At 41.1% G+C, this 24,632-nt stretch overlaps 2 protein-coding genes across 8 annotated transcripts in view; one reads left to right on the forward strand and one right to left on the reverse strand.

The window, feature by feature from the left end:
* Positions 1 to 69: 69 nt before the first annotated feature.
* dcun1d2b (DCN1, defective in cullin neddylation 1, domain containing 2b) overlaps positions 70 to 24,632 on the forward strand; it is a 31,729-nt gene continuing 7,166 nt past the window's right edge. The window contains exons 1-2 of one of the 6 annotated variants that reach the window (XM_047151179.2): positions 70 to 321; positions 23,770 to 23,986. In XM_047151179.2, coding sequence (XP_047007135.1) covers positions 23,812 to 23,986 — 175 coding nt within the window. In that variant the 5' untranslated portion in view covers positions 70 to 321; positions 23,770 to 23,811. The other 5 variants (XM_017457321.3, XM_017457320.3, XM_017457319.3 and 2 more) reach the window with 5 other exon arrangements.
* Positions 2,856 to 19,918, reverse strand: tmco3 (transmembrane and coiled-coil domains 3). 2 transcript variants are annotated; one of them, XM_017457316.3, is made up of 14 exons: positions 19,780 to 19,917; positions 19,586 to 19,676; positions 16,849 to 17,295; positions 15,472 to 15,651; positions 15,159 to 15,353; positions 13,025 to 13,153; positions 11,628 to 11,720; positions 9,117 to 9,303; positions 8,914 to 9,031; positions 6,061 to 6,256; positions 5,565 to 5,715; positions 5,240 to 5,319; positions 4,986 to 5,135; positions 2,856 to 4,322 (listed from the first exon to the last, which is right to left on the reverse strand). In XM_017457316.3, the coding sequence occupies exons 3-14, from the start codon at positions 17,272 to 17,274 to the stop codon at positions 4,209 to 4,211; spliced, it is 2,019 nt and encodes a 672-aa protein (XP_017312805.1). In that variant the 5' UTR covers positions 17,275 to 17,295; positions 19,586 to 19,676; positions 19,780 to 19,917; the 3' UTR covers positions 2,856 to 4,208. The 2 variants fall into 2 exon arrangements, with proteins under 2 accessions (XP_017312805.1, XP_017312804.1); XM_017457315.3 differs by lacking the exon at positions 19,586 to 19,676 and having other exon boundaries at positions 19,780 to 19,918.

Here is a 24,632-nt window from a genome sequence, read left to right on the forward strand (position 1 = left end):
ATAGTAACAACCAGAGACTTCTTCTAATGCTGTATGTTATTGTTTCTATAATAACAACTAGAATGTAAAGTCATAGAATCTGCAGTCATTTTGTAAATGTTATTGGTGTGAGGGTCCACATTTGTAACCAATGAGCGGTCTGTTAGGTGCACTAGATAAGCAGATACAAAAAACTGTAGAGTGTGTCAAAAAGAAAGAGAAGCCAGAGAATGCTTATCTTATCTAATGGGATTAAAAACAAACTCCGAACTAAAGTGGGACAAGCTGTGACTGCTGGCCATTGAGTCAGAGGCAAAGCAAGAATAAAACCAGTTGGCTGAGGTAAGAATGCTTTCTGTGTATCACTGAGACCACACACACACAAAACACATACACACATACACATCATGGTTGTGGTGGATCTAGAGCTTAACCCATGTGCATTAGGTGTGAAGTGGGAATACACCCTCAATGAGTTGCCAGTCCATTGCAGAGCCTCATGCACACACACATTCACACACGCAAGACTACTCAAATACTCATAAAGGATGTGTAATGTAGTAGTGTATGCATTTTATTTAGCATGTGTTGGGTTGCGAGTCAGGGTAGTCAGGACTCCATGCATTGGATCATATGTTGTGGGACAAGGAGAGGGGGTTTTGCTTACGTACTTGCCAAGGGGTCCTGGTAACGAATTACACACAGACTTGTTTAGGCAACAATCTACATACTAATAATAAATAGATTCTTTAAAAATTGTTGATATTCTGAAGTTTACTGTTCCAAGATGTTTATTCAACAATTAAGGAGGGAGTCAGCGCTTTGTAACAGTCAATAAGTTTTCCACCAGGTGAGAGCCTTCAGGACAGAAGACTTTGCACTGTTTGGTTTATGATTAAGATGACAAGCTTTTCTTTTATCTGTTGTCTTAATAACAAAAAGAAAAAGTGAGGCTGGTGAGGGGTCGACTTATTTCTAACTTTTATAGCTGCTATAACTTGGTAATAGGAACTAACCTGTCTGGCAGATGTTCTACAACATTAAACATAACTAAAAATTGATAATAATAATAATAATAATAATAATAATAATAATAATAATAATAATAATAATAATAATAATAATAAAAGTACAAAATATAGGTCAGTAATAAATAAAATTTGTAATCATTGGCAAAATGCTGTGGTATATAAGATGAATTAAACAATTCTGGCTGTTGGAAAATAACCAGCTTCACATCACACACCATCCCATTGTTGATTATTTTCTTGTAGCAGCAACAGCATTGTGTTTTTTTCCCCCATACATAATAATGAGAAAGCCCATTTGTCTGTGCTCTCATTATAGTACTGCTAGACTGAATATGCTTGAAAAATTCAGGAATTCCTCTGCTCCAAAAGAGGCAGACCCTTGCCATGATAAATACAGACCCTTGCCATGTCAAAAGTTTTTTTAGATCAGAATTTACTTGTCAGGATCGATACTGGAGCATGATGGCTTAGCACGTTCGACTCACACCTCTGGGGTTGGGGGGTTTGTATCCCGCCTCTGCCCTGTGTACATGGAGTTTGCATGTTCTCCATGTGCTTCGGGGGTTTCCTCTGGGTACGCTGGTTCCCTCCCACAGTTCAAAGACATGTGTTGTAGGCTGGCTCGCATCTCCAAATTGTCCATAGTGTGTGAATGTGCGTGCTATTATACCCCGTGATGTGTTGGCACCACGTCCATGCTGTCCCCTGACTCATCGAGTGCATTGCCTATTGTTTTCTCTGCTGCCTCCAAGTGTTTCTGGAGATCTTTCCCAGTGGTCCTTGGCTCTTGGGCTACGCTTCTGACTATTCTTCTGACTCCCTGGTCAGAAATCTTGTGAGGAGCTCCTGTGTGTGGCCGGTTGATGACGGAGTGATGTTGCTTCCACTTGTGGATAACGGCCCCAAAGGTGCTTACTGAAAGATTCAGAAGTTTTAAAATACGTCTGTATCTGATTCCATCAACATGTTTCACAACAATAAGGTTGTGAAGGTCTTGGGAGAGCTCTTTGCTTTTCCCCATCATGAGATTTCTTGTGTGACACCTTGGTAACGAAAAGCCTTTTTTATAGACCATCAATTTACTAAACCAGCAGATATAAATTTGAACAGATAGGGGGTATAATTACTTACGGATTTCAGCTGGTTCCTTGCCTTACCTTGCCGTGGAGAACTGCTTTTTCTTAGCGAGTTCAATAGATTTTCCCAGTGTCATTCCACTTTATTACACATAACTTTATTTATGGACTTTAATGTTGTTTCTGGATTTCTTGAATTAATACTGATGTCTGGTGAAAATTTAATGTGAATAGCCTCATTGGAAATATATTTACTGACAAAAATGTTGACGCGTTCAATACTTATTTCCCCCACTGTGTATTTTATATATATATATATATATATATATATATATATATATATATATATATATATATATATATATATATATATATATATACACACACACACACACATATATATACACATATATACACACATATATATATATATATATATATATACACACACACACCCACATATATATATATATATATATATATATATATATATATATATATATATATATATATATATATATGTAGATAGATAGATAGATAGATAGATAGATAGATTTATGTGTGTGTGTGTGTATGTATATATATATTTTTTAATCTTTTATTTATCATAGTAGAGGGCAGTGTATATATATTATATAATTTTGTAATGTGTATGTGTATATATAATCATAAATATAGATATATCAATATAGATATAGACACACTGTAGATAATAATAGATACAAGCTCAAGTACTTTTGGTAGCAAGAAACCAGACTGCAGCAAATCATAAGTCATAATTTCTTTTAATATCACACGATCTCATATATACAGTACCGGGCAAAAGTCTTAGGCACCCTATTTTTTTTAGTACAAACTTTGTTATCGATTTTTTATTTTGTGACTTGTACATTATCGAGTCAGTACAAAACCATTTTAGATTCTCAAACATTAGTTTTCCAGAACAAATTGAAATGTTCTAGAAAAATGTTTGTATGTCAGTAAAGAAAGCAGCATATTACGTAAGAGACACATTTAAAAAAAAAAAAAAAGAAAAAAAAAAAAAAAGTAATGGCTGCTGGTTTTTGCTGCAAAAATAAGAAGCAAATGTGACAGTCAAAGTCTCCAGAAGAACCATGACTGGTTCTGCAAGATGTTCAATAACACTTACAGCTCTTTTCCTTATATAAAACTGCACTAACTCTACCTGAGACTACTTTAAAAACAAAGGTTCGTCGCACCAAATATTGCCTTTGTTTAATTCATTACTGCTCTTTATAGTATTTTTTTTAAATGGAGAAACATTTCATTTCATTATCTTTGAAGGCATCTTTGCACATGCCTAAGACTTTTGCACAGCACTGTACATGTACTCTTTACATCATCTGTCAGCTGTAATTTCTACCACTTACAGCGCAAAGTTTAACAAGACAACATGGTGAGCTCCTTCATCTGAAAAGTGTTAACCTTGGCATTCACATTACCTACAGACTTTCAAAAATAATTGATTGGACATTCATGAAAAGTACACTTTGCCACTTCTAACAGCGGCCACTTACGGAATAATAAACATGACAGCGCTGGAATGTGCTTGCTGTTTTCGTGACACTTCTGCTCTAATTTGACTTCAGCCCAGAACGCTGCTGACCTTTATAACAGTCAATAAGAATGTGCAAACGAGTAGACATGCAAAAACCTATTGAGATTTCCAAGGCTGGTGCGACTAGACAGACTGGTATGTACCTCGCCACGTAGGTTAATTTGGTACGCAAGTTGACATCAGCTGACGTCAAGGCACAGTTAGGCACTTCCTTTTACCAGCAGAACAGCTTTCAGATTGCAAATCTACAGCAATAAATACAGTTTATGCAATAAAGAGCTTAAAAGACGCAATAAGCTCAGAGTCGCAACTATAAAAAATTCAAGTCTTATCTCAACCTATTGTGCAATCTTTTGTCTAAGTTATGCTCCATGAATGAGGCTTTAAAATACGCTTAAACGTACACTGGTCATCGTTAGAAAGTGGGACGTAGCAGTCCCTTTGTCCCAGAGTCAAAGCAAAAGGTGCCTTGGCTTACAACCCTTAGTAGTATCACAGTCTTCCACGTGAGAAAACAGCGAGTCTCCTCATGCAGAGTGTGGGTCAGGTGGATGGTTTCTTCTCCACCCTAGGGATGCATTTGAGAGTCGCAGCTCTCCATAGCGCAGGTGCTAGCAGCAGACTTAATGTAGTGACGCTCAGTACAAGAAGATACACCTGAAGAAGAAGAACGAAAAAGATTTTCGCGGTTCAGAGATCACCATAACGTTAGTAAGTATGGAATGTAATTTGTCAGAACATCAGAATAACACCAACAATCTATGATCGCTAAAGGCCACCGATGTCTGCTTCTCTACCAAAGCTAAACTGCAATTTTGCTCCCAAATGGCACAACAGAAGAAAAAAAAAAAACCCTTGAGACAGTTGAGACTGCGAGTTTGAAATCCGATGATGCTACAGCCATCCGTGGTCAGGAGCCATGGAAGCAGAATTGGCCGTGCTCTCTTGCATGGGAGGGATGGCATGCTCTCTCTTCCCTGTCAATCACAGTAACACTAGCCAATCACATACGTCTGTGAACTCTCATGTGTGGAAGAGGATGGGTAGGGCTTAACTCTGAATGTGTTACGCTGTCGTGAGACACAGCATGACCAGCAGTTCAAACATTTGCGTTTTGCTTGGTTGGAAGCCATCAAATGATAGGAGAGAGCTGGCTGGTGGGTGGGAATTGGCAGGTGACCAAATTGGGGAGGAAATGGGGGAAAACTGTTGGGTTGGGTTTCATATAACCTGGAACAAAGTAGCTTCTGGTTGTTCCGAAATTGTTACGAGTTAAGGTTACAATAATATAGCATTAAAATGGTCATTTTGGTGGTTCACCTCTCTTGAGATGATGCCAGCCCGGCGAGCTCGGCTGCCCAGGACAAAGGAGAACTCGCTGACTTGCGCCAGGCCTGCTGATACAATCCAGCGGATGTGTCGGTTTCCCAGCGGCAGGATTGCCGTCAGCACCAGCACTGCCATGACAAACTTAACAGGAAAATGTGGAACGAGAAACAAGAAAAAAAAAATCTTGGAAGGTGAGCAGAAGCATAAATCCCTCATTAGCACTGCAGAAATGTGTTAGTCATTACCTTCAGGATTACCACCGACAGGGTCAAAACCAGGAGGATGGTTAACTCGTATAGAACAAACGTTGGGAACACGTGCAGCCCTGTAAGAAACAATACAAGAAAATTCTCGAGAGCTAAAGCTGTTAAAGATCCCCCCCCCTCCCCCGTTGTAAGAGTCTTCAGAATGAAGGCAAATAACAAGCTTTTGCCTTAATAACTTCCAGAGAAAGTGAGGAAATGACTGTACATAGTTGTATAACAAGCGATAATTGGAATGAACTTGTTTGGAAGACATTCCTGGAAGAATCAACCAACAAGTAGAAGGTGAAATAATCAACCCACTCACCAATAGATGCAAAGAAGATGATTGCCAGGAAGTCTCTGATTGGCTCAATACAGCTCATGACTTCACTGGTAACCATGTGACCCTGTGAGGAGAGCAGTGCTCCTGCAAGGAAACAGCCTAGCTCCATGGAAACATCCAGAAAATCTGTTACCTGAAAAGAATTGATATGTTATGGTTCCATAGCTCAAGCTACATGACGTAAAGTACATATCTACAACCATGACATAAATCTGAGCTGGTGGCAAACAGAACCATCAGTGAGCCTTACTGGATTCAGGATTAGGACAGTGTTGGTTTAAGTGTGCAGCCAGCTACAAAAAACACTGTGTGTTAAATTAAATATTAGGATGTCAGAACAATAGCATGAGCCATAGCCCCATCCTTGTCTTAATCTATGCATGTCTATGTCCATTCCAATTGGTTCATATCAACATTTCCTTTGCAGAATACATCAGTGCAGCTACAAACATTTCTCAGACTAATGTCATACACTCACTGTGAGCATTAGGAATACAAAGGCTGCAGTCCCCAGAACAAGGATCTCTTTGTTCCCTTTACTCTCAGCGTGGAGCTTTCTGTAGAACGGACCAATCAGATGAGATCTGAGGAGCCAGCAGATCAGTAGCACGACGGCAAGCGAGACGAGTACCTGAGCCAACAGCACCAGGACACGCAATCCTCCGATCAAAGCGCTGCAACAGAGCAGGAGCAACCAATCAAATGCTGCCGTAGAGCCATGAGACCTTCCAAATTTAAAAAAAAAAGATATACTGTATATGATCTAATGAGACATGATGGATCTAATCAGCCAATCATGTGGCAGCAACACAATGCTGCAGGTAACGTTTCAGCTAATATTCACATCAAACATCAGAATGTGGAATAAATGTGAGCTCTGTGAATTTATCCTTGGCATGGTTGTTGGTACCACATGGGCTGGTTTGATCAACCTTGTTGATGATAGAGATCAGATGAGAATGACCAGACTTGGTCTTCTGCTGTTGTAGCTCATCCACCTCAAGGCTCGATGTGTTGCGCACACTGAGATGCTTTTCTGCTCACCACGGTTGTAAAGAGTTATTATATCCTTCTTGGCAGCTCGAACCAATCTGCCCACTTTCCTCTGACCTCTCTTATCAACAAAGTGTTTCCACACACAGAACTGCTGCTCACTCAGTGTTTTTTGTTTTTCGCTCCACCATTCTGTGTAAACTCTACAGACTGTTGTGTGTTTCAATCCCAGGAGATCAGCAGTTTCTGAAATACTCAAACCAGCCCATCTGGTCCAAACAAACACGCCAAGGATAAATTCATAGAGATCATATTTTTTTCCTTCATTCTGATGATTGATGTGAACATTAACTGAAGCTCTTGACCTGTATCTGCATGATTTTATGCATTGTGCTGCCGCCACTCACCGTACACTTTAATAGGAACAGCTGTCATGCGAGCGGAACTGAACCAAGCTGCTGGAAACCCAAGTTTCTGTTATGTTTCATTTTGTTTTGCCTTTTGATACAGTGTGGGGCACAGATAAAAATAAATGCTCACCAGTAACCTCACCCTGAGGCCACAGAGTTTTTCAGTTTCGTTGTGCCACAGCAATAAACTCCAATTTTGACCAAAACCCAATTTTCTTTTTTCTTGGCTTTTTCCCGGCTGTCTCACATACACATATACCACATCTGTAGTATATGTTATTACTACAGAGAATAGTTTGGAGGTGTACTGGGAAACACACTGAAAGTCTAGGGCAGGGGTGTCCAATCTTATCCGCAAAGGGCCGGTGTGGGCGCAGGTTTTCATTCCAGTTAAGCAGGAGCCACACCTGAGTCCAACTGATTAATCAACTCATCTTGAGCTTTCAGTAGACTCAGGTGTGGCTTCTGCTTGGTTGGAATGAAAACCTGCATCCACACCGGCCCTTTCCCGATAAGATTGGACACCCCTGATCTAGGGGCAGGTGCTGAACTCCATTAACAAATATTTAACCCTTTCTAGCAGTACACTGGCTTTCCATTCCACCGGCGGGATCGGAAATTGACTTTTCAATCAGTGTAAACAAATAAATTGTTTTACCACTGCAAGTCTACTATAAGGCCCTGTTTACACGAGTGCGTTTTCGTTTAAAAATGAAACCGGTCCTCGTCTGCACTGGCGTTTCTGCTGATTCAGAAACGATCTCTGTCCACACTACACAACCGAAAACGCATGTCACATGACCATTCATGCACACTGGACAGGTGCATACAAATGTAAACAGGAAGTTGGTTGTTATTCCAAACCGGCGGTCCATGTAGGTCTTACGCCGATCGAAATGAGATTTGTTGCAGATCGCTCTAATCGTAGCTCGCCTCTTGCGCATATATGCAGCTGCAGTTTTATACAATACAAAATTGAACTGCACAATGGCTGCTAAGAATGACAACAACGCCAGCAAAGCTTGCGGTTCAGTCTCCGTGCTGTTGTGTATATGATCAAGGTAACGTAACGGTCATATGGTAGGGGAATGACGAATCAGGGAAGGATACGCAATGATCCAGAAGACCCAATCAGGGGGCGAATGTGAGCGGAGCCACACCTTCATTTTCAAAAGTCTTCGTTTTGGTCTGTTTACACTGAAACACGAGCCCGGAGTTTTCAATCTAAAACGTGGTCTTCGGCGTTTCCAAAAGTCTCGGAGTAGTGCAGACGACAGGCGTAACCGTAGCAACAGTCATGCGTTTTAAAAACGAAAACGCACACTAGTGTAAGCAGGGTCTAAGATTAATCAGAGCACTGTATGGTTTCTGTGTATAGAGTATCGTGACTCTGTGTTTAGCTGCTGGTGAGCAGAGCAATGGGAAAGGGGAGGGTTAGGGAGCCCCCTGCTGGGCAAACAAAACACCTCTCCACAATAACACTGGTACAGAGATAAAACAGCACAACTAAAGCTTTTTTGATAGTAAAACACAGTATACAACTGACACAATAAAAATATAACATTTAATCCTAGTAGGTCAGGTAAAAAACAAACAAAAAACTTATTTATAATAAACTGTATATTCTGTGCTGGTGTGTTGTGTTGTGTGTTGTGTTGGTGCTAGAGACTAGAGACCAGGGCGTCCCACAGTCATTTTCCATTGATAACCCTGTTGAATTCAGTTTATTTTTTAACCCAAGTGACATATATATATATATATTTTTTCTTTTAAGAGCACTGTAAAGTCAATCTCTGTTACTAAATGGGCCGGCCGTGTTTCTTCAGAATACAGTGCACTGATTTTAGTACTGTACAGACTCCATGGATGCAGTAACAAATGAAAAGAAACATCACATTTGCATGCTCATCCCCGTCCATCCAATTTACCTGTCCATCCCACCACTTCCTGCTTGGATCAGAGTTGGCATGATGGCGATGAAAAGGCTCAACTGAACATCCTGCATCACCAGCATACCCAATAAAACACTGCTATAGTCCAGTTCACCTACACACAAACACACACATTCACAAAGGCCTTGTAAACACAAAAAGACACCAGAACCTTTCTTATTTCTCACGCAGTCCTGTACCTTCCTTATCCGCTCTGGACCCGCCAGAAAGGAAGCGTGACACGAGAGGAGTGCTGGACAGAGACAGACAGCTGGAAATGAACACCGTCTGAATAGGGTGGAGCCTAAACACCTTTCCCCAAAGAAGCCCCGCCCCCACCATCAGGAGGCTGAGATAGCTGGAGCCCTGAACAGAGATCTTCCACACCTGCAAAAGACACCAAACTATTGGTTGGTTTTTGTCATTTTGGATGTCTCCAGTTCATTTTCTGGTCTACACAACCCATCCGTTTCAATCGCTTTTAAAAAGCTTTTTTTTTTTTTTTTTTTACTTTCTTGTTTTTCTCCTATCAAAATTCCAGTACTCCAACCCACAGCTGAAGCTCTACTGAAACTGTGTTATTTCTGTTTCCACGCCATCTTCAGCATTGTATTTACAGTCATTACTTAGTTAACCGTTCTATAACCAGGACAAAGGGAAAGAGTGAGACAGAGTGAAAGAATGTCTATACTAGATACACAACATTTCAAGGGATTGAATAAGAAGCATAGAGTCTGTTTTGATTTGTGGAGACAGACAAAAGAAAGCAAGCTAAGAGAAATTATCTGCACAATTTGCACATAATAAGAGGGCACACGTGCAATAGGTGATACTTTGAGCTCGAATATACAAGGACATGGTATAGTTCTCTTTAGACAAAAAACGGAGAGAATAACAGAAGAGAATAACAGCACTGAGTGAGTTGGAAACACATAGAGGGATCTTGGTGCACTCCTCCATGCTGAATATTTTGTATTCCTTTATGTTTTCATGTTTGTGCATGTTGTGGACTACATTCTACTATTCATCCCACAATTTTTCAATAGGGTTTAAGTCTGGAGCATCCAAGCTACCCAAGGACAGGCAAAACCCATCAAGCTTGGAATATAATGCGTTGTTGATATGAGCCAATCAGCAAGCGGTCTCTCATTCCAGGCTTGATAGCTTTTGCCTATCCGTGGGTAGCCCAGTTGCTTAACTTGTATTTTTTCCATAGTGAACTTTGCAAACTGAATTTGAATATATATAGTTTTGTTTTGTTTTTTTTTGTTTTTTTGAAAATGTGACTCTCCAAATACTGAAATAAAGCCTCTTTGAATTTCTAGTAGGTTAACTCAAAACAAATAAATACATATGTGTGGATTTTGAAGGAATATACACCGATCAGCCATAACGTTAAAAGCACTGGCATGTGAAGTGAGTAACAGCGATTATCTCATTACAATTGCATCCATCTAGCGGTGGGATATATTAGGTAGCAAGTGAACAGGATCTGAATGACTTTGACAAGACCCAAATTGTGATGGCTAGACGACTGGGTCAGAGAATGTCCAAAACAGCAGGTCTTGTGGGGTGTTCCTGGTATGTAATGGTTAGTACCTACCAAAAGTGGTCCAAGGAAGGACTATCGGTGACCTGGAGACAGGGTCATGGGCGTGTGAAGGCTAGCCCGTCTGGTCTGATCCCACAGAAGAGCGGTCAGAGTGCCCATGCTGACCCGTGTCCATCACCAAAAGAGTTTACAATGGGCATGTGAGCATCAGAACTGGACCATGGAGCAGTGGAAGAAGGTGGCCTGGTCTGATGAATCGTTCTTTTACGTCATATGGATGGCTGGGTGTGTGTGTGTGTCGCCTACCTGAGGAAGAAATGGCACCAGGATGCACTATGGGAAGAAGGCAAGCTGGTGAAGGAAGTGTGATGCTCTGAGCAATGTTCTGCTGGGAAACTTTGGGTTCTGGCATTCATGTGGATGTTACTTTGACACGTACCACCTACCTACACATTGCTGCAGATCAAGTACACCCCTTCATGGCAACGGTATTCCCTAATGTCAGTGGCCTCTTTCAGCAGGATAATGCTCCCTGACACACTGCAAAAACTGTTCAGGAATGGGTTTGAGGAACATGACAAAGAGTTCAAGGTGTTGATTTGGGGTCCAAATTCCCCAGAACTCAATCCGATCAAGCGTCTATGGGATGTGCTGGACAAACAAGTCCGATCCGTAGAGGCCCCACCTCACAACTTACAGGACTTAATGGATCTGCTGCTAAAGTCTTTGTGCCAGATCCCACAGCACACCTTCAGACGTCTTGTGGAGTCCATGTCTCAATGTGGACCTACAGAATATTAGGCAGGTGGTTTTAATGTTATGGCTGATCGGTGTGTACATTTCTATGAATATATGAATAAATGCTATGAATTCAATGGTATTTAAATTTTATTACTCATAATGCAAAGCTTTTAATATTCAAATCTTTACGTCTCTTCTTTTCACTTCCACACATTTCCGGTTTTATCCTTGATCCTGTGACAATCTCGCATCACGCTTTCACAGCATCGACGGTATTCATTACACCGATCTTACAGTATATTCAATATATTCGTCCAATTGGACCAAGCGCTGCTTCTGGTGGATGTGAGTAATTTTTCGTCTACTGAGACTCTGTGTGTCACACGTAAGGACGTAAAACATTGACTTTTAGTTTTACCTTGTGCAGTCGCTCAGGAGAAAACTCAAGGCCAACCACAAAGAGTGTGAAGAAAACACCCAACTCCCCCAGCGTCTCTACTTGAACCATGGACTAGAGACAGAAAAACAGAAAGAGCGAGAACACTGAAAATGAGGACATATACTATACATATGCTATACATATACTATACACATGCTATACATATGCTATACATATACTATACACATGCTATACATATGCTATACATATACTATACACATGCTATACATATACTATACACATGCTATACATATGCTATACACATGCTATACATATACTATACACATGCTATACATATGCTATACATATACTATACACATACTATACATATACTATACACATGCTATACATATACTATACATATACTATACACATGCTATACATATACTATACATATTCTATACATATGCTATACATATACTATACACATACTATACATATACTATACACATGCTATATATATACTATACATATACTATACACATGCTATACATATACTATACATACGCTATACATATGCTATACATATACTATACACATGCTATACACACGCTATACATACGCTATACATACGCTATACATATACTATACATACATACGCTATACATATACTATACATACGCTATACATACGCTATACATATACTATACATACATACGCTATACATATACTATACATACGCTATACATACACTATACATACGCTATACATATACTATACGCTATACATATACTATACATACACTATACACATGCTATACATATGCTATGCATATACTATACATATACTATACACATGCTATACACACGCTATACATATACTATACACACGCTATACATATACTATACACATGCTATACATACGCTATACATACACTATACATACGCTATACATATACTATACATATGCTATACAGACGCTATACATATACTATACATACGCTATACATAAGCTATACATATACTATACATACGCTATACATATACTATACATACGCTATACATACGCTATACATATACTATACATATGCTATACAGACGCTATACATATACTATACATACGTTATACATACGCTATACATATACTATACATACGCTATACATATGCTATACATATACTATACATACGTTATACATACGCTATACATATACTATACATACGCTATACATATGCTATACATATACTATACATATGCTATACATATACTATACATATGCTATACATATGCTATACATATGCTATACATATACTATACATACACTATACACTGAAGTTTTTTTTTAGACACGTTAAAAGTATACCATTCCCAAACATAATAAAATACATAACAGTGAATACAAACAGGCATAATGCTCCAATAATTGCATGTAACTTACCTTAATGCTGTTAAGCCCTGATGGACCTAGCAAAATCCCACAAACTATGTACCCAAACATAGGAGGCAGTCCAACCAGTGTGCACAGCCAACCACAGGGCAGAGAGAGCATCACCACTGACACCAGGTCCTGTCGGGGTAAACAAAGCATGTACCTCCGTCTGAGTACCTGAGTGCTGCAACGACCCAAAAACCTCCAAAAGCCACATAGCCAACAATCTTTAAAATAAGTGTAAGAAAATATTTGTGTGTACAGTTATTCATTTGGCAAACATTCTTATCCAGAGCGCTATTATACGACAGAGTCTATTCAGAATATAAAAAGCAACCACCACCCCAAAGTTGATCATTTTCCTATAACAGCACATCCTGAAGTGTTTTATTCCTCTTTAACACTGCAAATTTGGCAACGATTACATTTTCTTTTATCAATTAAAGAACAGCACAGTAAGTTTATAGTGGTGTGCTATATGCTGTTATCAGTTACCGTCCCCTCTAAAAGTATTGGTTTATTTTTTTTTTAGATCAAAAGATGAATATGAGACAATAGATCAGAATTTCAGCTTTCATCTCATGGTAGGTGAGCAAAAGTATTGGAACAGATCGTCTTCAAGTAAATAACACTTAACATTTGGTTGTATCCCTTGCTTGCAATAACTGCATCAAGCCGGTGACCCACTGACATAACCAAACTGTTGCATTCTGCTTATTTCAGTTGTCATTTGCTTTTTTTTTTTCTTGCTTTTTTTAGGGGGGTGTTTCTCCCTTAAGTCCAGCCTAACCATGACACTACCTCTACTGTGCTTGACCAATGAGCTCGTAAGTTTTAGATCTTGGGCAGATCCTTTGTTTCTCCACACTTTGGCCTTTCCATCACTTTGGTAGCGGTTAATCTCGGTAGTAGAACTTTTGTGGCTCATCTCTGTATTTCTTTGTGAATTCCAATCTGACTTTCTGATTCTTACTGCTGATGAGTGGTTTGTATCTTGTGGTATGACCTCTATATTTCCGCACTTGAAGTCTTCTTCGAACGTTTGTGATTGTGATACGTTCACCCCTGCCCCGTGGAGTTTGTTATTGACGTCACTGACTGTTGTTTTTGGGGTTTTCTAGACTTGGTCAGAGCTGTTCCATGTCTGGTTGTTAGTACCCCAGGGGTTTCTTTCTTTTTCAAGACATTCCAAATTGTTGTATTAACTATGCTTTCTTTCTTTTCACTTCAAAATGGCTTGCTTTTCTCCCATAGACAGCTCTCTGGTCTTCATGTTGGTTTATCCTTGTTAACACCAAATGCAGTCTTCACAGGTGAAACCCAGAGCTCAAACCAAGAATAGACATTTAGAGCTATTAATTGTTTAAACATTCAGTCTAACAGGACACACCTGGACAACAAGAAATACCTGTTTTTCACATGTTGGGTGGCTTCAAAGTTTTTGAACACATCTAGATGTAAATATCAGGAAATCCATCCATCGATTTTCTGTACCGCTGATCCTACTCAGCATCACGGGGAGCCTAGAGCCTATCCCAGTGGACTCGGGCACAAGGTGGGGGACACCGTGGATGGGGTGCCAATCCATTGCAGGGCACAATCACACACGCATTCTCATACCCATTCACACACTACGGACAATTTAGAGATGCCAATCAGCCTGCAACGCCCATCTTTGGACTGGGGGAGGAAACCAGGAGGAAACCCCCGAAGCACAGGGAGAACATGCAAGCTCCATGCACACAGGGCCGGAGTGGGAATCGAATCCCCAACCCTGGACCTGCGAGGCAAATGTGCTAACCACTAAACCACCATGCCCCCATTAGGAAATAAAAGCGTAAATTCTGACCTATCGTCTCATATTCATCTTTTGACCTCAAACCCAAATGTCTTCAGTGTATAGCAAAAACAAAAGAACTGGCCTTGCTGTTCCAATACTTTTGGAGTTGACTGTAAGTGACAACAGTGTACATCCCGTAATTATAAACTTAATGTGTTGATCTTTAATTGATAAAAAGTTTAATCTGATCCTTTCCTCAACCTCTCTGCTTGGTGCCATCTGATGGATAACTAGTGGGTGGGAATTGGCAAATGACCAAAATGCAGAGCAGAGTTGGCATGAGTGGTGACTTCTGACACTAACCTTGATGAAGTGGTGGTCAGCACGAGGAATGGTCGAATCCCGAGGTTTGGTCAGTATATATTGGTTGTTCTGAGAATCAATGAGCATACTCAGTCCCAGGTCACCTTCCGCTACTTGCCATGACATGTTCTTCCTCTTGTTGTCCTCTTCATCTTCCTCCACCCTCAGGACTGCCTCCACATTGACCCCCTTCATCTGATTGAAAGATGGGCAATGAGGAAGAACGAGAAGGAGTAGGACCAAGCAAAGAAAATAACGGCGTGAAGAAAAATGTCTTTCCTAAGAGAACAGAAGTGCGCTGCTGATAACTGACCTGCTTGTTGTTGTCGAAAGCGTGATCCTCGATCTCCTCTTCCAGGCGGTCAGCAGCCCTCCGAACGTCCTCAAGGATCTCGTCCAGCATGGAGAGGGTCTTGTTCCGCTCCTGCGCCACCTTCAGCGCCTCCTGTTGGTGCTTCACAGCTGCGACCAGCTCCACATACTCCTGCTCCTCCTGTCAGGAAAGACCTTCATCACATGAGGACGGGTTCAATTCAATTATAGCACTTTTCACAATGGATAGTGTCTCAAAGCAGCTTTACAGAAACATATAAACGCAGGATACAGATTTTAAGTGTGTGAATGTATCCCTATTGAGTGAGCCGGTGGCGAGGAAAAACACCCTAAGATGATATGAGGAAGAAACCTTGAGAGAAACCAGACTCAGAAGGGAATCCGTCCTCATCTGGGTAACACCGGATAGTGTGAAAGCAAAAGAAAGTTCATTATGGTTTTAACTTGAAGTCTGTTTTGTTGAACTAGTCCACTATTCACTAAATTTGCCCCGGGTGCAAATCTGCATATAGGTAATTGCTGTCCCAAGGTCCCAAGGGTTCTCGTTGGAGGCTGGTTCCTTTCACGCTTTCATCGCTTTCCATGGCTTGCTCCACAGGGCTCTAGGACAATGCCTACTGTTAATGGTACTGTATTGAAGTAAACTGAACTGAGGTCATCTCCTGGAACATTATATTTAGAGCTGGCATTTTTCTCTTTTCTCACTGAAGAATTCGCTCTCCTACACACACTTCCCGTGTGTCAGTGTGTAATCACTAGACACTAGATAGTGATGCTCTCTCTAGATACACTGTGTGCTGTCCCTTCACTGATTAGAATACATCTTCTCGATGCAAAAGCAGCTGCAGCATTATATAAGTTCCTCCAGTTACAATCACTTCCTGCTTACTTTTTGGGGCCTCGACATAATATCCATAAGCTTTAATTAACGACAAAATATAGTGCCTTTGTCTGCTTCTGATGCGAGTTGCACCTGAAAGCACACGTTTTATCTTCTCCTTCACCTCAGCAAAGCCTTCCTCTTGTATTAAAACTACTCTGATGTGCGAGCTGCCTTTAAAGGAGAAAGGGAAGCAAAGCAGTTTTGCCCTGGGGGACGTGGAGCTCATTTCTGGGCCAGAAAAATAGAAAAAGACACCTGAAATAAAGAAATGACGAGATCCGTTTACATCGTCGTATTATTGTGAATCACAGTGACCGGTACTGTATCTCGGAAACGATCCAATTATTAGCAGTCTAAACACATTTCTACTTTACAAATCGCAGCTTTAATACAAAGTCAAACAGAGTTAGGAAGGAATAACAGACGCGTCCGTGAGTCCTCGGGTCTTTAATCCCGAATCGAAGTTCGCCTCACCTTAATGGCGGCCTCCCTGAGCGCCTCAAGCCTCTGACGGCTGCTCTCCTTCATGTTGGCCACATCTCCAAAATCACCTTTCAGCACACGTTGAAGGCCCAGCACAGCCTCGAACAGGGAACGCTCACTCTCATTCAGCTCCTTCTGGAACACCTCGAGCGTGTGCACCTGGAAGAGGCGCTCAGCATCCGAGAGCGTCTGGTCACGCTCTGCCGCTGCCGCTGCTGCCTCCAGCTTCCTTACGGCAGCGTTCTTCTGCCGCAGAAGGCTCGAGAGGCGGCGGCAGTTCTTAGCCACCCAGCTCTGCCCACTGGCAGATGGCACCCCCTTGCCACGATGGTGCCGAATGGCATTCCGGGTCAGGTGATCAGCCGGTTGCAGCGCCCCCACCAGGCCTAGACACAGCAGCGCATACAGGGTCTGCATTCAGCTGGCCGGTCACGTCAGCTAGAGATGAAAGGAAAAATAGGAAAAACTGCAGGAACACCGTCACACCGTCCACGGAAGGAATTTAAAACCACTTCTAGGCAAAACTCTAAACATGCTATCCTCAAAACGCTGACAATGATACCAAGTGCACTGAGGGAGGAAAGATGGCCACCCCATAATATTACAGCATTTTTCTATATTTATAGATTACACTAAGTTCGACGAACCACATCAGCAAGACAGCTCAACAATACCTAGGAACTGCCATATGTTTACATTTTGGGTGAGAGCGAGTTCCTTTATTTATCTGCCCTGAATTCTCACTGGGCTGCTCCGCCTGCTCCATCAAGAGAAAGAGAGAAAAAATGTAGGTTGTGTGAACATCCTGCAACAACACAGGTGGCTAAACTGAGCTCACATAGGTGGGGCATGGTGCTGAGCTGTTCAAACAAAAAAAAACCTGTTGTGTGACCTTTCTATATGCAAACATTAATTCCACTCTGGCAGGGCGTTAACCCGATAAGTTAAATAATCATAATGATAATGAGTCTTTATTGGCCACGTATACATTACAGCACGGTGAAATTATGTTCTTCGCATACCCCAGCAGGTTAGGAAGTTGGGGTCAGAGCGCAGGGTCAGCCATGATACAGCGCCCCCTGGAGCAGAGAGGGTTAAGGGCCAGTTCCAACCCCAATCAAATTTTTAAACTGAGGAAACGTACCATTTTCTAAAAATAAAAAAAAGAAGGTAATTTTGAATTTGATGGCCACAGCATGCCTCAAAAAATTTGGGACGGGAGAAACAAAAGGCTGGAAAAGTAAGTGTTACTAAAAAGAAACAGCTGGAGGTTGATTAGCAACAGGTCAGTAACATGAATGGGTATAAAAAGAGTATCTTAGAGAGGCAGAGTAAAGATGGGAATCTGGATGGAAGCATATGTTGCTGGTACGTATATGGTCCATTTCCTCAGTTTAAACATTTGATATGTTTTCTATGTTCTAGTGTGAATAAAATATGGGTTTATTCGATTCGCAAATCATTGCATTCTGCTTTTATTGACATTTCACACACCGTCCCAACTTTTTTGGAATTGGGGTTGTACTGCTGATGTAATCATAAAACTATTAAGCTCGTAGAGGGGGCACGGTGGCTTAGTGATTAGCACTGTTGCCTCGCACCGAAGTTCCCTGGGATAGGCTCCAGGCACCACTGTGACCTTGTGTAGGACAAACGGTAAATCCGGAAAATGGATGGATGGATGGATGGATGGATGGGTCACGCTCGTACTGATCGTCCCTTCAACACACACAGTAGCGTTTGATTTATAATCCCACTCTCCGGTGTCATCCAGGAGAGGACCGGTTCTGGTTCCCCTCCAGGGTTCTTCCTCATATTTCAGAGATCAACATCTACATCCCAAAGTGGCTTTGTGATTTCTATTTCTATAATCAATTCAGTTCAGTTTTATTTGTATAACACTTTTAACATTGTCCCAAAGCAGCTTTACAGAAATATATCGAGTAGGATATACATTTTAAATGTATGAATTTGTCCCTAATGAGCGAGCCAAAGGCGACGGTGGTGAGGAAAAACTCCCTGACACGATAAGAGGAAGAAACCTTGAGAGGAACCAGACTCAAAAGAGAACCAGCCTTTATCAGGATGACCCCGGATAGTGCGATTGTAAATAACTCCCTTCTATAAACATGCTAACACTACATGCTCAAATAGTGCAGATGTGTGACCAGGAAATTCATTACAGTTTTCACAAGAAGCCATGTTGAAATTCAGTTCACATCATGGCATAACTGTTCATATGAATTATGGTTCAAAGCCATCTTCATGCTTTTTAAGTAATCCTAATGATCTTCAGGCTGTCCATGTAAAAGTAATACAGACTACAACTAGAACTGGCTTGAATGTAACTGACATGAGTCTATATGGTAGATATAGATAGTGTAGCTTATAAAATGAGATTAACCAACCTTCTTCCTTGAGATCTACCTTCCTGCAGGTTTCATCTCCAACCAAAATCTAACACGCCCTGTTTTAGCTGATCAAGAACTTCTTAAGACATTGATTTAGATGGTCAGGTGGACACCATTATGGTTGGAGCTCTTCAGGAAGGTAGATCTCCAGGAACAAGGATGGTGACTTCTTTTTTTAAAAAAAACAAAACAAATTATTACAGTTTATCTCTGTAAACTGTTTAGTTGACATACTTTATTATGTTCATGCTAAGCAGACACGTGACTCATGGGAAGCACATACTGTACACTGAGATCTGAGATGCCCTTCTGCTTACCTGGATACGGATATCTGCTCCAAGCTTGTGCACACAGCATGTACATAACCATGTGTCTAGTCTAAGCTGTCCATTTCCAACATCTGATTTCCTGATCGCAAACACGGGTGATCAGATGAACACGACATCAGCTGTCATATGACTGACATCACCTCTCAATAAGAAATAAGAAATAAATACGGTAAGGAACATACCTTGGTGAATTTTCAGGTCGTCCCTGTAGCCCTGTACTCCTCAGTCAAGGAAGGAAACAATCGGGCTCTTGTGATGATACCTCCCCTCTCCAGCCGCCACATACTAAACTCCTCTGAGCCTGAACCTGAGCAGCAGCGCCGTGTTCACACCACAGACCGGTTTGCGGCAGTCGTGATACCTTCACGTGCTCCTCTGATTGTACTGTTTCCCAGTTGGTAAGTCGTTATAATAAATAAACATATATATATATATATAGATATATATATTTTTTTTTTTTGGGGGGGGGGGGGGGGGTTCAATTAACGTCACAATCAACGTTCTATTTCAGTACCTTTCAACGTGTATTCATATTGTAAGAAAGACGTTCATAATGCAACCAAACGTTATAACTGGTTTATACCGTGATTTACAAACAGCATTGTGATGTGTTTACACGAATGAACTATTAAACGCAATGAATGTACAACTGAATATATCATTTTACACAGTTGGTACAAGTTATAAACAACTCAGATACCGGTATCAAAAAGACTGCGCTCTAAGTACTTTGTTTATGTGTGTTTGACGTTGTTAGTATTGTTATTATTATTAAACACGAAACCGTGGGAGCACGTGAAGGTAGCGCAGACGAGGCTTAACTTGCTGTCGCTACACGTCAATGTTTTTCATTCCCACAGGTAGGTTAGAATCTCTGCTTCCCAATGACAAACCCGGGTTGTGTAAATGTGCTAAATGGCTCGGATTCAAGACCAATTTTGGCTTCAGCTTTAATATCTCGGGAACGTCCCGCTAAACTAACACGCGCTACGGAGTTTCTTTGGGAATCAAGTGCGAGTTTAATTAAAGGAGTCGACTCATGCTAACGATAGCTCGCTAGCATTCCTCAAGAATTCTCAAGAACCAAAACAGATGTTACCTTTACTCAAACTTTTTTTTTTTGACTAAATTTGTCGAGTGACGTCACCTGTTGAAAATGCGCGCGTGCGTGAGCTCTGTAATTGCTAGTTAGCTAGTTACTCTACCGAAATGTTTTTCACTTCCGAAACAAATCTAAACCAATGAATACAAAGCAGAAGTGCATTGTGGGTAATGTAGGTTTCAACGAGCGTTTGTTACCTACACGGCATCAGTTATTATTTAGTTATTAATTATTTATTAATATTATTTTTGCCTTAAATTATTAATACTATTTATTTTAGCCGTGATTCTTCAACCTGTTGTTTAACGTAAATAAATAAATAAATGATTTTCATTTTGTATACTCGTTTAAAGATTAGTCGTAAAATATTATGAAGTGTGAAATTATGAATTTGGGAAGATTTTAATTCACAACTGACTACAATAAATAAATAATAATAAAAATAAATAAATAAAATACAACTCGTAAGAATCCCACTCCTGACGTCATCGCGTCGTTCTGTGAGCGCAGGCCTGGCAGAGTCCCGCGCATGCGCACTGCGGGCTGGTGCCTATCAAGTTGGTCAAACAGCGGGGAGATAAAAATGGTAGGTAAGATGGAGAGAAGAGGAAAACAAAAAATACCGGTAAACACAAACTTTCTATCCAGAGCGAGAAAAAGAGAGGTGTAGGGATATTATTCCACACGCCTGGCAGAGAGGAGGGTTTTGTGTTTTAAGGGAGTTGTCCTCCGACCGTGTCGTATTGGCCAAATGTGTGTGTGTGTGTGTGTGTGTGTGTGTGTGTGTGTGTGGAGAGATGGATGAGAAGAGAAGTGGAAGGTCAGTTTGTTGGTATACTGAGCTCTGACAGCATGCACTTGTTCCCTTCTGAGTGTGACGCCTATGCAGAGTGGTGTGTGTGTGTGTGTGTGTGTGTGTGTGTGTGAGAGAGAGAGAGAGAGAGAGAGAAAGAGAGAGAGAGAGAAAGATAGTGAAACTGGGCGGGTCAGTGGACCGAACCGAGAGAATTTCTCCAGATCAGCAACCTTCACCACTGCTGGTTATGTCCTGTCTGATCTGATCTGATCTAATCTGATATCACATTTATCCTTAGCATTCAGACACCTCAAGCATCACAACACTAACGTGTGTTTATTGGTCGATCCTGTCTTTTTGGACACAGGTTCTGTGTCAGTGTATAATAATAATAATAATGATGACGACGATGATGATGATGAATGACACCTTTTCAGATCTAATCATCATCAAAAGAACACGCCTGTCTAACTAACAGTGCATATATATTTTTTTTACATCGTTTATACTCATTCTTCTGTTTATACTCTGCTTCTGAGCTTGTATTTAAAAGTACCACTTTTCTCATTCCGATCATCCAGAGGTCTGTCTGATCCGATCCGAGTCAAGAGGCGTCTCTCTGCTGCTGCCGAGTTATGTGAAACATCACAGGCACACTGGAAACAAACTCGCACGTCGTGTGTTTCCTTTGTTCACGTGTGCAAGTCAAAGTCGTGTGTCTAAGGGCTGTCAAACCTGATCCGATAAGGTCTGATCCGATAACGAGTCCAGTCCCGCGTTCGCATAGCGTAGTACGAGTACGGAGATTTCTCTTACGCAGAAGCCTCCGGAATAAAATCTCACTTCACTGACGTCACTTTGAATCGGACATGATCTCCTGATGTCCTCGCGTTACTCAGTTCATGCACGTAAGGGAAACGAGCGGTCCCTCCAGGATTTCGACGCTCACAGAAATGAACGCACAATCGAGCGGAGGAACTTTTTAAAAATTACCGCAAATTTGGGCCGAGACGCATCACGTGACGTGATAACGCCGTGCATTCAGTCGAAGCCGTCTACGATTCACGTGCACAGAACACGAGTACAGCTAAAAGATCTCATTTAGCAACAAACCACGGCGAAAGAGCGTGCAAAAGTATTTTGTGCGATTCTAATTTCGCCAAGTAGGTTTCCTAAAAAAAAAAATTAAAAAAAACACACACACAAAACTCTGCAAATTGCACCACAAATATAGGGAAAAATACACAACACACAGTTGTGCCCAAAAGTTTGCATACCCCTTGCACAATCTGCTAAATCTTAATACGCTTAGTTGTTAGTATTTTTCTTCTTCTGGGAGACATATAACTATCTTATTTAGTGTCTGAAGGGCAGTACTAAATGAAAAAAAAGATCTTTAAACAAAATACTAACAAAGTACACAGATCATCCTGTTCAAAAGTTTACACCCCCCTGGCTCTTAATGTACCGTGTTGCCTTCTTGAGCATCAGTGAATGTTTGCACCTTTTGTAATAGTCGTGTACGAGTCCCTCAGTCGTCCTCAGTGTGAACAGATGGATCTGAACATCATATAGTCGCTGTTGGAAAGGAGTAAAATACGCAGAATATGCAGGAAAAGCAAAGAATGTGCAGGACCTGGAGGATTTTTCTGAAGAACAGTGGGCAGTTTAACTGCTCAGGACAAACAAGGAACTCGTGAACAACTCTCACAAAACATAAACACAGTCTCTGATCATCCAGGTAACGACACGCAGGATTAATAATCAAGGGTGTATAAACTTTTGAACGGGGTAATTTTTTATAAATTCAGTTATTATCTTGTCTTGTGGACTATATGTAAACATCTGTTATGTGTAATAGTTTATTCAGGACAGAACTAAATAAAAACCGGGATTTTTATCATCCGTCTTATTTTGTTAACAGTATTAAGATTCAGCGGATTCTACAAGGGGTATACAAACTTTTGGGCACAACTGTGAATATACGTAAGCTTTGCATTTTTGTACTGGATTTCCTGAATTTTGAAAACGCTGATCAATCCGTCGGTCCCCAAATCGGCAATTCTGATCTTTTTATAAAATTCCATGTTTCCATAAGTGGTTACAGTGTTTCTGACGTGATGTGACGTGACATAAAAGCATCAGTCAGCATTTCGACATTGGAGAATCAGTGGGAATCCCTCACCCAGGCTACCTCTCGGGTGTTTATTACACTGTAGAAATGTGACTAATCAGTCCTGTGTGTGTGTGTGTGTGTGTGTGTGTGTCCCACAGCATAAGCTGAAGTCATCACAGAAAGAGAAGGTCCGTCAGTTCATGTCCTTCACCCAGGCCGGCGAGAGGACAGCCGTCTACTGCCTCACACAGAATGACTGGAAACTAGAAGTGGCAACAGACAACTACTTCCAGAACCCAGACCTCTACTATAAAGAATCCATGAAAACCACAGTGGACCGCAAGAAGCTGGAGCAGCTTTATAACCGGTACAAAGGTAAAGCAGGAGATCATGTCCGGTCCTCGGTTTGTTGTCTTCACATCAGAATCACGGCCGACAAAGGATCGGAGATCCTGCTTGGACCTCAAACTCGGAAATCAAAAATCTGTTTGTAGATAAAAATGCACGCTGCTATTTATTTTGGTTATGTTTGTTTATAATGTGACATCACACATGGTCAAGTCAAGAGTTTCCAACCAGTTATCGTAACTCCCTGAGGTGAATGCGGGATAAACTCCTATACACTCCTAGGTATTAGCCAATGCTCATGTCACTGAAATGTACACACACAAAAAAAAAAGTCGCACGCGGTGAAATTTCTTTGCGCCAGCTTCGATTACAGCACGCAGTCGTCACGGCATAGTTTCGACGACTTTGTGCAACGTGACGGCGTTTATTTACATCCAGAGTCGTGTTCGTTTTTGGCCGAGATCTCGTGTTGAGGACGTTCGAGTCGAACCACTCAGTAAAAGTCCTCTTCTCCAGCACGTCCCAAAGACTTTCACTGGGGTTAAGGTCAGGACCTTAAATGTGAAAGTGATATCTCAGGCTTCCACAATCTGAGCCTGATGAATCTTGGTATTGTCATCCTGTCCCATCAGGGAAGAAGAAAACCAGTGATGGAGATAACCTGGTCATTCGG

The sequence above is a fragment of the Ictalurus punctatus genome, chromosome 26 (assembly GCF_001660625.3).
Source record: "Ictalurus punctatus breed USDA103 chromosome 26, Coco_2.0, whole genome shotgun sequence".
Classification (NCBI taxonomy): domain Eukaryota; kingdom Metazoa; phylum Chordata; class Actinopteri; order Siluriformes; family Ictaluridae; genus Ictalurus; species Ictalurus punctatus.

What these genes read in the sequence shown, in the direction of transcription:
- tmco3 (XM_017457315.3), bottom strand. Translation starts at nt 17,274, where the DNA reads ATGCAGACCCTGTATGCGCTGCTGTGTCTAGGCCTGGTGGGGGCGCTG. An exon ending in TCAGGGAGGCCGCCATTAAG is followed by an intron (nt 15,652 to 16,848) that starts GTGAGGCGAACT and finishes CTTTCCTGACAG; the next exon opens with GAGGAGCAGGAGTATGTGGA. An exon ending in CTGACCACCACTTCATCAAG is followed by an intron (nt 13,154 to 15,158) that starts GTTAGTGTCAGA and finishes TTACCCCGACAG; the next exon opens with GACCTGGTGTCAGTGGTGAT.